The sequence below is a fragment of the Coenobita brevimanus genome, chromosome 71 (assembly GCF_032717465.1).
Source record: "Coenobita brevimanus isolate Jiangsu-jjx chromosome 71, ASM3271746v2, whole genome shotgun sequence".
Taxonomy (NCBI): domain Eukaryota; kingdom Metazoa; phylum Arthropoda; class Malacostraca; order Decapoda; family Coenobitidae; genus Coenobita; species Coenobita brevimanus.
In genome coordinates, this window is record NC_137024.1 from 40,019,861 (window position 1) to 40,032,432 (window position 12,572).

Below are 12,572 nucleotides of genomic sequence, written 5' to 3' on the forward strand. Positions count from 1 at the left end.
GTAATCCCTCGATCATCCAGATGGTCCATCTCCGGTCATGCTCTGTATCCGTTCATTTGACCTTGGCTCTATTATAACCATATCCAGACATAAAAGTTTCAGCTTCGGAGGCCAGCTGGCAGACAAAATAAAGTGAAGTCGGTTCTGTGGATCACCGGCCCCTCTGTCCATGCGCAGGTAACAGACCCTAACCCACAAGCTGAGCAAGAATGGCTGCACAGATCCCTACCATATGGTTGAAATTGCCCAGCCACCCCGATCATCATAAACATACCAGCAGCGCACGAGGAAAACAGACATAACCCACAAGCTGAGCAACAATGGCTGTATGGATCCCTACCGAATGGTGGAATTCCCCTGTCCACCCAGATCACTGGTAACATTTCAGCAGTGTGTGGGAAAGACACAGCGCAACCCACAAGCTGAGTGAGAATGGCTGTACGGGTCCGTACCGTACAGTTGAAATCCCCTTAGCCGTCCAAAACTCCCGGCCACAAACAGCCATCCACTCCCTTACCAAATGGTCAAAATTGCAACACTGTCCAGATTACTTGGCCACTTATTAGGTCCATGATGTACAGGGACCCAGTGTTTCTGTCACATTGCAACATTTGCCTGGGAGAGCAAAAAGGACCCTTGAGCTCATAGGTCAGTGTGTCGCTTTTTGCTTGCATGCTCATAGTCAAACAAGGGTAGAGACACAGCAAAGCCATACACTTCCAAGTGCTACCGCAGCTCAGTTCCTGCTTTTGTCGCTCTGCGTGTGGCGTACTTGGCTGAGGGGAAAAAAAAAAAAAGGCAGCTTCCATTGTTTTATCTGTGGTGGTGGCCTACCCTCTGCAGGCCTTAATTCTCCTCTCTGGTATTCTCATGTGTGTGATGATGGCCCCACCAACACATGAGAAACGCAAGAGGAGGGTTTGGGCTCTGGAGAAGAAGCGTGAGATATTGGGTAAGGTTGATGCGAGCTGGGCAACTTCATGCATTCTGCGTGAATTTGACTTGCCCCGCTCACCTTTGTCTGATAACAAGAAATCACAGGACAAGCTAACTCAGTATGGACAGGACTACGGAGATACCACTAGGAAAGGCAACTGTAAGGTGATGTCCCAGCCTCGCTACACCATCACCGACCAGTCGACTTTGGTTTGGTTCTGCCAGCAACGGGGTGCTGGCGTGCTTTTACGTGCGACCAAGTTGAAGGCTGCAGCCAAGAAGTTTACACGCCTGCACAACGTACATGACATCAAGACATCCAAGGGTCGGCTCTTCCGGTTCACACTTTGACATGGACTTGCTGACTGTAAGGCACATGGCAAGACATTGGATGCGGCAGTGGAGGATATTGAGCTGTTTCACCAGATAGTGCAGTACCTGATCAAGGAGGACCTTGCTCTCAGTCAGGTGTACAATGCTGACGAAACTGGCCTGTTCTTCTACTCCATGCTCACCAAAACCCAGGCAAAAGAGATGGAGAAAGCAGTGCCTGGTCGGAAACTGTCCAAACAATGTGTCTCGGTGTTTTGCTGTGCCAATGGTAACGGGATGCACCACCTCAAACCCATTATTGTTGGATGTGCAAAAAAGCCACGTTGTCTGCGATGGTCGATGAATACCCTGCCTCTTGTGTAGTATCATTCTGTGAAGGCCTGGTTTACCACAAAAGATCTTCAGAGATTGGTTCCACATACACTTTGTCATGCACGTTATCTGATATCAGACGGAGGAACTTGGTATCCCTCACAGCCAGGTGACGGCTCTCCTTATCCTTGACAATGCCTCTGTGCATCCTTCAGAGAAGGATTTGGTTGCTGACAACGGCTGTATTAAGTGCATGTTTCTGTCACCTAATACAACTGCTCTAGTTCAACCAATGGACCTGGGTGTTATCATGGTAACCAAGAAACTGTACAACCCAAGGTTCCTCGGCGAGATGATGGTGGTGCTTGAGGACAAGGAAGGGGTCGACACACGTAAGGAGCAGACCTTGGAGAATCTGCGGTGTTACATCATCATCTGTGGTTTTTAACTGGGCTAATGATGGAACTCAATCAAAACCTTGGAAAGAAGTTAGTCTCATCTCTTTCATGGATGCGAGGCCATGCAAAACTTTGAAGGATTTGGCGTGGACGATTTCCACCTTCAGCTTCAAAACACAGGCAAGGATGTGGACGTCAATGGCGTGAGGGATTGGCTGCACAACGACGGAGGCAATCCACATTATCAGATGTTGTCTGACGACGAAATCGCTGCTGCTATCTCTGCAGGGCTGACAGAGGAAAGTGACGAGGATGAGGACAAGGACTCTGGCCACCCCACCATTCCATCACTCCCTCATCTTGGTGTACTGCAGGCCGGCATTGAGCAGGTGTTTGAAATTGCCAAGTACCCTCACTGCAGCAGGGAGTTGGTACCACTCAAGCTGGCCATTAATCTGCTGGCAGTCAGGGACACTGTCATACTCCAACAAAATCGCTGCACCTATCATATGAAGATCGACTCCTTTTTGAAGCTGGCCACCTCCTTCTCCTCACCATGACCACCACCACCTGCTCAACCCGTCTTCACTCTCGGACCCACAACCGAGCAAATCGACAGCTGCTGAGTCATCGTTAGACGTGAGCTTGTGGTTGTCTTCAGAGAATATTGACGTGGGTAGGGCTCCATCACCTTGCCAGACGTCCCTGCTCATCGGCTGGCATCAGCAGACGGAGGAGGAGGAGGAGAGAGATGAGTTCACTGACCTTTGCTAGGTGGCTATGTTAGCCACTAGACCACATGGGATACCCGTACACCTGCTGCAACCTGGCAGGTTACAACATCTGCCTACTGTTCACTGGGTGGTAAGGGTACTGTTTTATTTTTTATATTATTATTATTATTATTATTATTTTTTATTGTTTATGCACTGATTTCTTAGTACTAGGATTACACTGCTCATTCCAATGTGTGTTTAGATGTCTAAAAATAGCCAAACGGCTGCACAACACTGCCAAAATTAGGAGGGGTACAGTGCACATTGATATTTTTTGTTGTTGTTTATGCACAGTTTCCTGAGTGTTTAGGATTATATTACATATTGCAATGTGTGCTTTGATGTCTAGAAACAGCCAAAAGACCTCAAAACACTGCCAAAATTAGGATGACTACTGCATATATTGGTAGGGTTTTACTTTTGTTGTTGTTGTTGTTGTTGTTGTTTATGCACTGTTTTCTTAGTGTTTAAGATTATACGCCTGGGGGTAGGGTTTTTTTTTTTCAAGAATACTCCTCTAGTACCCTGGAGGGTTGGCCGAGGGTTAATGCCCCTCCCTGGAAAAAAACTAACTAAAAAGACAAACAAGAAGCCTCGGACAAGGACTGACCAACACATGACGACCAAGGACCAGACAAAGGACATGGTAATCGCAACATGGAATGTAAGAGGTGCGAATGATAAGGTGAAAGAGAGAGAGAGATTGTCCAGGCGTTTGAGGGTGCGAAAGTGGATGTATGTGGAGTAATTGAAACTAAATGGAGAGGTGAGAGTGTGAAAAAATGGGAGTCTGGAAGGGGTATATGTGCAGGAGTAGGTGAGAAGGAGAGGGCAAAAGAAGGAGTGTGTATAGTTGTGAGAAAAAGATGGAAGAAGAACATAAGAGAGTATGGATCAGTTGGGTCAAGGATTGTGTGGGTAAGACTGAAAGATGGAATACAAATGTGGGCGATTGTGTGCGTGTATGCCCAACGCAAGATCGTGCAAGCAGAGTGAGAGAAGAATTCCGGACAAATGTGGAACTGTGCATGGAAAAGTCTGGAAGGAATGAGAGAGTGTTTTTGATTGGTGATATGAATGGTAAAGTAGGGAATGTGAAGGTGGATGGAATAGTTGGTGAGTGGGGTATGCCTGCTGAGATAGATGAGAATGGCTGTGCGTTAGTGGACATTTGTGCTTGGAGGGGGTTGGTGATAGCCAATACCCTCTTCAGGCACAAAACGATCCACAGGTATACATCGCGAGTGATAAGAAGGGTGGGTGGTGAACTGAATGAAAGGAAGGTAATGATTGATTATGTGTGTGTGGATGAAATGATGCGAAGATGTGTAATGGATGCAAGAGCTTATAGAGGTTGGGGGAGTAGACTTTCTGACCACTACTTGGTGGTGGCCAGAATCAAGATCCAAATAAGATGGAGAAATAGAAGAAGGGAAGGATGGGAAGGAGGAGTATTTTCAAGGAGAGTAGAAAGGTTACAAGAGGATGAGAAAAAGGCAGAATATAAGAGAGAAGTGGAGGAACGATTGGGCAAATAAGAATATGGGGGACGTGGAAGGTGTGTGCAGGATATTCACGGAAGAAATATGTGCAGCATGTGATGTGGTGTGTGGGATGAAGAGAAGACGGAGGTTGGTGCAAGGAACAGTGTGGTGGAATGAAGAGGTGAGACAGGCTGTGGCACAAAAGAAGAAAGCATACAATGAATGGATGAGACATAGGGGCGTGGAAGAAGTTGAGATGCGGAAGAGAGAGTTATATATAGAAAGGAAGAGAGAGGTGAAAAGATTAGTAGGAGAGAGTAAGAAGAGAGTGGATGAGGAATCTGGAAGGACGGAAGTGAAGTTAGCAGGAGAGTGAAAGATAAAAATGGTAGATTACTAGTGGAGAAGGGAGAAAAAGTGAGCAGATGGAGAGAACACTTTATGGAACTGTTGAACATACAGGATGGAAGTAATGCAAGTATAAGTGGCTGGGGAATGGCTGGGAGAAGGAGGGAGGTGAGAAGACAGGAAGAAATCAGTAGGATAGAAGTTGTGGAAGCAAAGAAGAAAGTTCAATTGGGGAAAGCTCCAGGAATTGATGGAGTGTGTGGTGAAATGCTGAAGCATGTGGGAGAGATTGTAGTAGAGTGGATGTGGATGATGTGCAGATTGGCTTGGGAGGAAGGAAGAGTACCGGAGGATTGGAAGTCAGGTATAATTATTCCCTTGTACAAGGGAAAAGGGGAAAAAGAAGTGTGTGGTAATCATAGGGGCATTTGTCTTCTTAGTATAACAGTTAGTGTATGGTAGGATACTTACTGATACAGTTAGAGAAAGAACAGAGGAATTAGTTGGAGAAGAACAGGGAGGCTTTAGGAAGGGAAGAAGTTGTGTAGATCAGATATTCATTCTTAGATCTTTAGTGGAAAAGTGTCTAGAAAAGGGTAAGAAGTTGTATGCAGCTTTCATGGATTTGGAGGAAGCATATGACAGGATCGATAGACAAGGATTGTGGAAAGTATGAAGAATATATGGAGTAGGTGGGAAGTTGTTGAATGCCGTGAAGATTATGTATGATGGTGCTAAGGCTGCAGTGCGTGTGGATGGTGAACTGACTGAATTTTTCTCTTTGAAGGTTGGGTTGAAACAGGGATGTGTCATGTCTCCATGGCTGTTCAATCTGTACATGGATGGGGTAATAAAAGAGGTACAAGGTAGGGTAGCGGATGTTGGAGTGGCCCTGGTGAGAGAGGGTAGTGTTTGGAAACTCCCTGTACTGTTGTTTGCAGATGATACTGAGTTGTTGAGTGAAGACGAAGAGGAGCTGCAAGGCTTGGTGGATGAGTTTGGGTGAGTGTGTAAGAAACAGAATCTAAAGGTGAATGCAGGGAAGAGTAAAGTGATGGTCTTTGAGAGAGGTGAAGTCAGTGAATGTACAGTGAGGTTGGATGGTGAGGAAATGGAAAATATGAGTACATTTAAGTACCTGGGGAGTGTGATGAGTAAGGATGGAGGTTTGGCGGGTGAAGTGCTTGAAAGGGTACAGCAGGGAAGAAAGGTTGCTGGTTCCTTGAAAGCAGTGATAAGAAATAGGGAAGTGAGCATGAAAGTGAAAAAGTTACTACATGACAGTATTGCGATACCAACTTTAACATATGGAAGTGAAGCTTGGACGTTGTTGGAAGGGCACAAGTCAAGAGTGAGAGCAGTGGAAATGAGTTACTTAAGAGAAGCCTGTGGAGTCACATGGAGAGACGGGCTGACAAATGAGGATATAAAGGAGCGTTGTGGTGTGGATGTGGATGTGACAGGAAGCGTTAGGAGGAATACACTGAGGTGGTTTGGCCATGTGGTTAGGATGGAGGGTGAAAGATTGACGAAGAGAGTGTACGTGAGTGAGGTGGAGGGGGAGGCTGAGGATGTGATGGAGGGATGGGGTGGAGAGGTATATGAGAGAGGGGGGTGTGAGTTGGAAGCAGGGCAGTAAAATGGCGAGGGACAGGGCGACGTAGAGGTGATTTGTTTGTGGCCACCCCGAACGGGATTGAGGCATCTGGCAACAGATAGTTAGATAGATTATATTGCATATTGGAATGTGTGTTTTGATGTCTAAAAACAGCTGAAAGACCCTGTACCAGCTAAACTGTGTGGCATATAGTGACGTGACCTGAAAACTGACACACATAATCTTTTAATCATCTATCAACTGAGAGAGAGAGAGAGAGAGAGAGAGAGAGAGAGAGAGAGAGACTTAAAAATCTGCCCCCTCTCCATCGCACAGGATGCACTTCAGATTTCCAGTCTAGCACAGTTTATGGGTTAACGAAGAACCAGATGATGATATTTTGCCTTAGCAATGCAAATTCTTTAACACCCTCTTCTAGTTACCAATGACTATGGGGCTTAAAACTTTATGTACGTGATAATATGAAATATAAACATAAAATGGTGGTGGTGTGAGTGCAGACTGGCCTGGTAAGTGTTTGCCATCACATTACCAGGTGTAATGCCTAAACTCTTCTTCTGTATTATTATCATTCTTTTTATGACATTCATCTACAATGGTTTACAATGGCAGGATGCAGTGCTTTAGATGACTGTGACTTGGCTTCAGACTGGGATTAGGTAAAATGACAAAGAGGTCTAACTCTGAGGGCCTCAGCAATACATCCTCAGTGAATCTGTTATGATTTTTTGTTAACATAACTCCACTGTTACGTGAGGGATACCAGTGGCAGCATTAAGTTATTGAGGTCCCAGTCTGAAATGGTAAACAGACAATGTACTATACAAAAAAGCAGTTTTAATAAATTTAGAGTAGAACATGAAAACTGTCTCACCTGAGCATCATTCTGATTCCATCCATCAATAGTTGAGGATGGATTAGAATGACTGGGGGCTGGAGTGGGATGAGGGGGGAAACCCGGGATCGACCCTCCTAGTGACACCTGCCAAGAGTACAAACAACCAACTCTAAGCAACACAAAGGACACTGGTCAACTTGAAATTACAATAAAGTTACACACACACAACAAACAGAAAACCAAGATTAGCCTCAAATTCTATGGTCAATATATAACCAGGCATACCCACCTAAGGTATGCTGAAGGGATTCAGCCATGGTAAAAAAAAGCAGTACATGACTGTTAAGGTTGTTAAACAGTTCAGAAGCACACAAACTTTTGGAAAATATGACACCACGAGAAAACGGATGAATGAAGAGAGCAACAGCTGAAGCTTCCAGGAGAGGAAAAGCACCAAGATATGTACAGAAAAGCAAACTGGAACAAAAAATTGTAAGTGGGATGTCAAAAACCAGTGATCTATATACAATGGATCAGGGGTCATATTCTAAGTAGCATAGAAGTTCCATAGCATCTCTCTTTAGTGGTTATGACACCTAACACTCCCTTGCATGTTATTTATAAGGGTTTAATATCAAAATAATTTTCATCAACAACATACAAAGTTTTTGCAGTGCAATGTGCAGAAAAATTTGTTAAGGACAAGGTACTACAAATATCTGTGACCACTTAAAATACCAACCTAAAAGTAAAGATACACCGAGTCATCACTTTACAGTTAGGACTGATTGGCCGAAATGGAATCAGTTACACAGTGCAGACTGAAATGTGAATGAAAGAAGTTCTAGCATCATGTTTTGGAGTGGCAGCATGCTCTAGCTGAGGAGGGAGTTGGGGGTGGAGAGGAAAGAAAAAACTGAATATGTACCATATAAAAAAATACAATTTTAAGCCCATAAATGCAAAGCCATCTCGTACAATCATAAACTGACATTTGCTAATAGAGGAACTGATGCCTTGTCTGTAGCTGTTACTGGATGACCTACCTTTACAGGAACAATCTGTTATTCATTCTACACAATACTGTATGACACTAATAGAGTCTATCTATCTATCTATAGCCCACCGCCCTAATCCCGCAAAGGGTGGCCGCAGACAAAACGCCTCCAAGTCGCTCTGTCACCCACCATTTGACTACCCTCCCCCCAACTAACCCCCCCCCCTCCCTCATATACCTCTCAACTCCATCCCTCCACTTCATCCTCGGTCTACCTCTCCCTCTCCCTCCCTCCACCTCACCTACATACACCCTCTTAGTCAGTCTTTCATTCTCCATTCTCTTCTCATGTCCAAACCACCTCAGTGTATTTCTCCTAATCTTCTCAACCACATCCACCCCACAGCATTCCTTCACTTCTTCATTCGTCAACCTGTCCCTACACGTCACTCCACATGGCTCCTCTCAAGTAACTCATTTCCACTGCTCTCACTCTTGACTTGTTCCCCTCTTGCAAGGTCCATGCCTCGCTTCCATACGTCAGGGTAGGGATCACAATACTACCATGCAGTGACTTCTTAACTTCCATACTCACCTCCCTATTTCTCATCACTGCTTTCAGTGTACCAACAACCTTCCTTCCCTGCTGTACCCTTTCACGCACTTCATCCCCCAAAGTTCCATCCCTACTCTAATAGAGAAGCTTTAAATATTAATAACTGTGGCATTTATTACTAACTTGCTTTCAATACGTACACTTGATCCAAAAATTATCTTTACAACTTTGTCACATTTCTTGAAACAGTGAATGAAACGTCCAGAAAAATATTCTCCAGTAAAACTCAACGATAGATAGAACTACTCATAGTTGTACATGGCCAATTAGTATGACATGAAGAAAGAACTTTATGCAACATATGAAGTAATCAGTTCATTCCGAAATATTCACCTAAAACGCAACATGCAGCAGCACTCATTGCAAAACCATCGGTCACCTGTGTAAAGATTGTTTTCTGATTGAATGTATCCTACAAATAAAGTTTTCTTTAACCTAAACAACAGAGATGTCATTTTTTAACGTGTGTTTCTTCCTTCAGTTGATTTTAATCAACTCAGGAAGGATCGCCACTCATGGATGGGTTAACAAAAGCTTTGCACAGTCTCTCCAGTCCTAAAAGTCTCTTCCAAGCTGAATGAAGTCTTTCGACAAAATCTTACAAAGAAATTACTGAAGATACCTTCATACTGAATGGGATAATAATGGATACCAAAGTTTCCTCCTAGCTTGGGAGAGATCCTATCCAAACAGGTGGAAATGATGAGCAAGATATGAAAGTCATTTTCAGCAGTTAACATTAGTGGAAAACCAAATATACACACAACTCGGATACAATGTCTCATTTTATTTGTATCTAAATATGCTGTTTCTGTTGCTTTTTTGGCTCTCAACTTATATGAACAACAAGTTAAAGTTGCTTTTTACCTGCAGCTCAACATCCCCCTTCCAGGGAATTGGAAAAAAAGGTAAAGGACATCTGAATATGCTATAAAATAAACCTAATACAGTGGAGTTTCCCAATATGTGAGAATATGGTTGACAATATGCACCACATATTGGAAATTTCACATATCAGAAACCGCTGAATCAATGGAAATAAATGTATATAGTCGACAGCTCACCTTATCTTGGTCATTTACAGTACTTCCCCATTACTGACTATCATTTTAAAAAAAGACTTTTGCTTAAATAATGATAACAGAACTAAGAATGTTGTGTGCTAGGAAGTGCTCCATTTGTGTAACCGCGGGATTATACTCCGTCTAAAATATCAAGTCACTTTAGGTGTGGCTGCCTGAGGCGTATGACCGCTAGCTGTTGTTGCTTGACCCCTGCCGCCTACTCTGTTCTTCCACACATTGGTGGCTTTGGCCGTACGTGCACCTGCTTTAGAGGGTGCTATTAAAGGTCCTCCCTTTGCCTTCTCTTGTAAGAAATATTTATTTACGTTGTAAATAATTTCCTTGGCTTGGCTGTGCAAAATATGAGCGAGTTGCAGGGGAAGCTTCCATGATGGACAAGTGACCCAAATGAATGAATGACCTCTCCTGGCCACCGGGTCAGGTGGTAGGGCACGGCGCAGTGACCTTTTCACCTTACTTGACAATGTCGCACAAGCAACACTGCCACAACTTACAAGGATGTATGCAAACTCACTGTTTTGTCCTCAGAAAATGAACAGTTCATAGAATTACATGGTCTTACCAATGTACACAGTATTTAAACTCATTTAGAAATAGTTAATACCCGTAGTTAACAATATGAGAGAGAGAGAGAGAGAGAGAGAGAGAGAGAGAGAGAGAGAGAGAGAGAGAGAGAGAGAGAGAGAGTGGTGGTGATGATGATGCGTATCAGCTGAGCCCGCCAGACACACCTAAAGTGACTCGGTATTTTAGATGGAGTATAGCAACTTCACTGTGCCCGTCCACTTGCTGGCCTCCATAAGTCTTAATGATTCGTATAATCTGCTCCTTGTTCTTGAGAATGTTTTCGCATCCAATGTCTGAGTTCCTTTTACCTTGCTTGTTCAACTCTTTAACGTTCATTTTCAGATTCAAAGTGAACCTCTTATTCTAGGAAAGAAGCGGCGGGGCCAAGACACCTAACAGGTGAGCAACAGTGGATCTTGTTGTACACAATGCTAAAACCACAGCGGTATGAAAGCGCGGCACAGGCAGACACACACTTAGTCCTGAGACTTGACTTGAGAGACACTGTGAGGGAGGGAATGGGCGGGAAACTGATCAGCCATCTGGTGGTAGCTTCGGATACTACCATTTTGAGCGGGAACACTGTTTTCCCATTGCTTTCAGACAACAGATTTGCATTTTAGAATCACATTTTGCATATTAATTATTTTTCTTCCCGAGTTCAGTTCGCATAGTACATGTTTCAAATACTGTACTGAGATCCCACATACTGGGAGATCCCACTGTAAATGATGTACTGTATAGTACAGTATACAGTAAATTCTTCATTTTGGCAGGTTTATGTTTGGCAAATTTGAGCTGGGGGAAAATTCAAAATATTTTACCCTTTATTTTGGCAACTAAAGGCTCAAAATTGGTGAATACAGTAAAACTTTGACATAACAGACTTCAATAGACCAGAATTCGCTATTATTGGAATTAAGAGCTACCGGACTTATTTCTGATATATCTGAAAAAATCTGGTAAAGCCAGAAGCAATCCAGACTGCCTGACCACTTCAACTATGTTCACCACAATAAGGTATGGTAAATAAAAAACATGTTTATCAGTGTATGGTACTGTATTATTATATAGTCAAGTCGCCTATGGCGTGTGCTCCTATGGCGCGGATTTCTATGACATGTCAAGGCCCCAGTTCCCCCTGAAAAAATTATCTACACACATAAAATACCTATGGCACAGGCGCGGCAAGGTGTGAAACATACTTCTTCCCCCTAGTACTATCATCATCAGAGTCAGGTACGTACAGTACAGTAACTGCTTGTTATACGCTGAACCAGTATACGATAATTCGCTACAACGATAACAAAGAAGTTACACCCCAAAATCCAATTTACAATGAATTTCCCACTATAACGATACTGCCATTGGAAAATTTTGTACAAAGCGCCAGATGCACGCAAGGCGACCGTCGCTCGTCTCAGGCAAGATGGCAGCCCCGGCGTGCAGAGGATTGTTTTAGTTCAGTTGTATATTCCCGCCACCCCTTCAAAGCCCTGTCTTTTCCACTCATTCACGTGTGCTCCCCTGCTATCGTCACCTCTCAATCAGGCATCATACTAGAGTATACATTGTGCAGCACCAGGCCAACGTTATACCAGTGTGATTACAGTGTTGTTGCAACGATTTACTGTATGCAAGTAACGCTGCCTGTATTGGTGTGATAGTGTTTGCTTTGGTCTTGGAGATGACTTGGACCAACACAGGAAGTGATTAAGGTGGGTTGTCATTTTTGTTTGACCGATTGCTTGATTGCGTGCGTGTGATAAGTGAAAAAATAGGGAAAAGTGGAGTGAAAATGGGGACCTTGGGTGAACATCCAGAACCAAATTGCATTTTTTCCATAGGTTTAGTTACTTGTATGGAACGGTCTTCTATAGCACGGGCTCGGTCCAGAACCAATTAGCTGTGCCTTAGGTGACTTGACTGTTTATCATACCATTTGGTTATTGTAGTGAATGTATAATACAGTACAGTACTGCAATGGTAGTGAAAAGAGTTTAAAAACTGTTGGCACGATCCAGACTAATGTCTGATATATTGGAAAGAGTCTGGGTTAGAGGGGGGAAGTCTGGATGTAGTTTTTATCGGAATTTCACACTTTTTCAGAATGGCTTGGGCCCCAGTTAGTCCGTTGTAGTGAGGTTTTACTGTAATTCCCAAGCACGAACCGGAAACCACTATTGACAAAAGAAAAATCTGAGGCTAAAAGGTTTTTAAAATGCCAAACTTGAGATATTTGGCTTGAAAAATGCCAACTGACA

General features: G+C 43.6%; 1 protein-coding gene across 5 annotated transcripts in view; it reads right to left on the reverse strand.

The window, feature by feature from the left end:
* Window positions 1-12,572, reverse strand: part of LOC145406647 (uncharacterized) — a 488,439-nt gene that overhangs the window by 385,206 nt on the left and 90,661 nt on the right. For all 5 annotated transcript variants that reach the window (XM_080277733.1, XM_080277730.1, XM_080277729.1 and 2 more), the window contains exon 3: window positions 7,080-7,187. In XM_080277733.1, coding sequence (XP_080133859.1) covers window positions 7,080-7,187 — 108 coding nt within the window. The remainder of the gene's footprint in view (window positions 1-7,079; window positions 7,188-12,572) is intronic.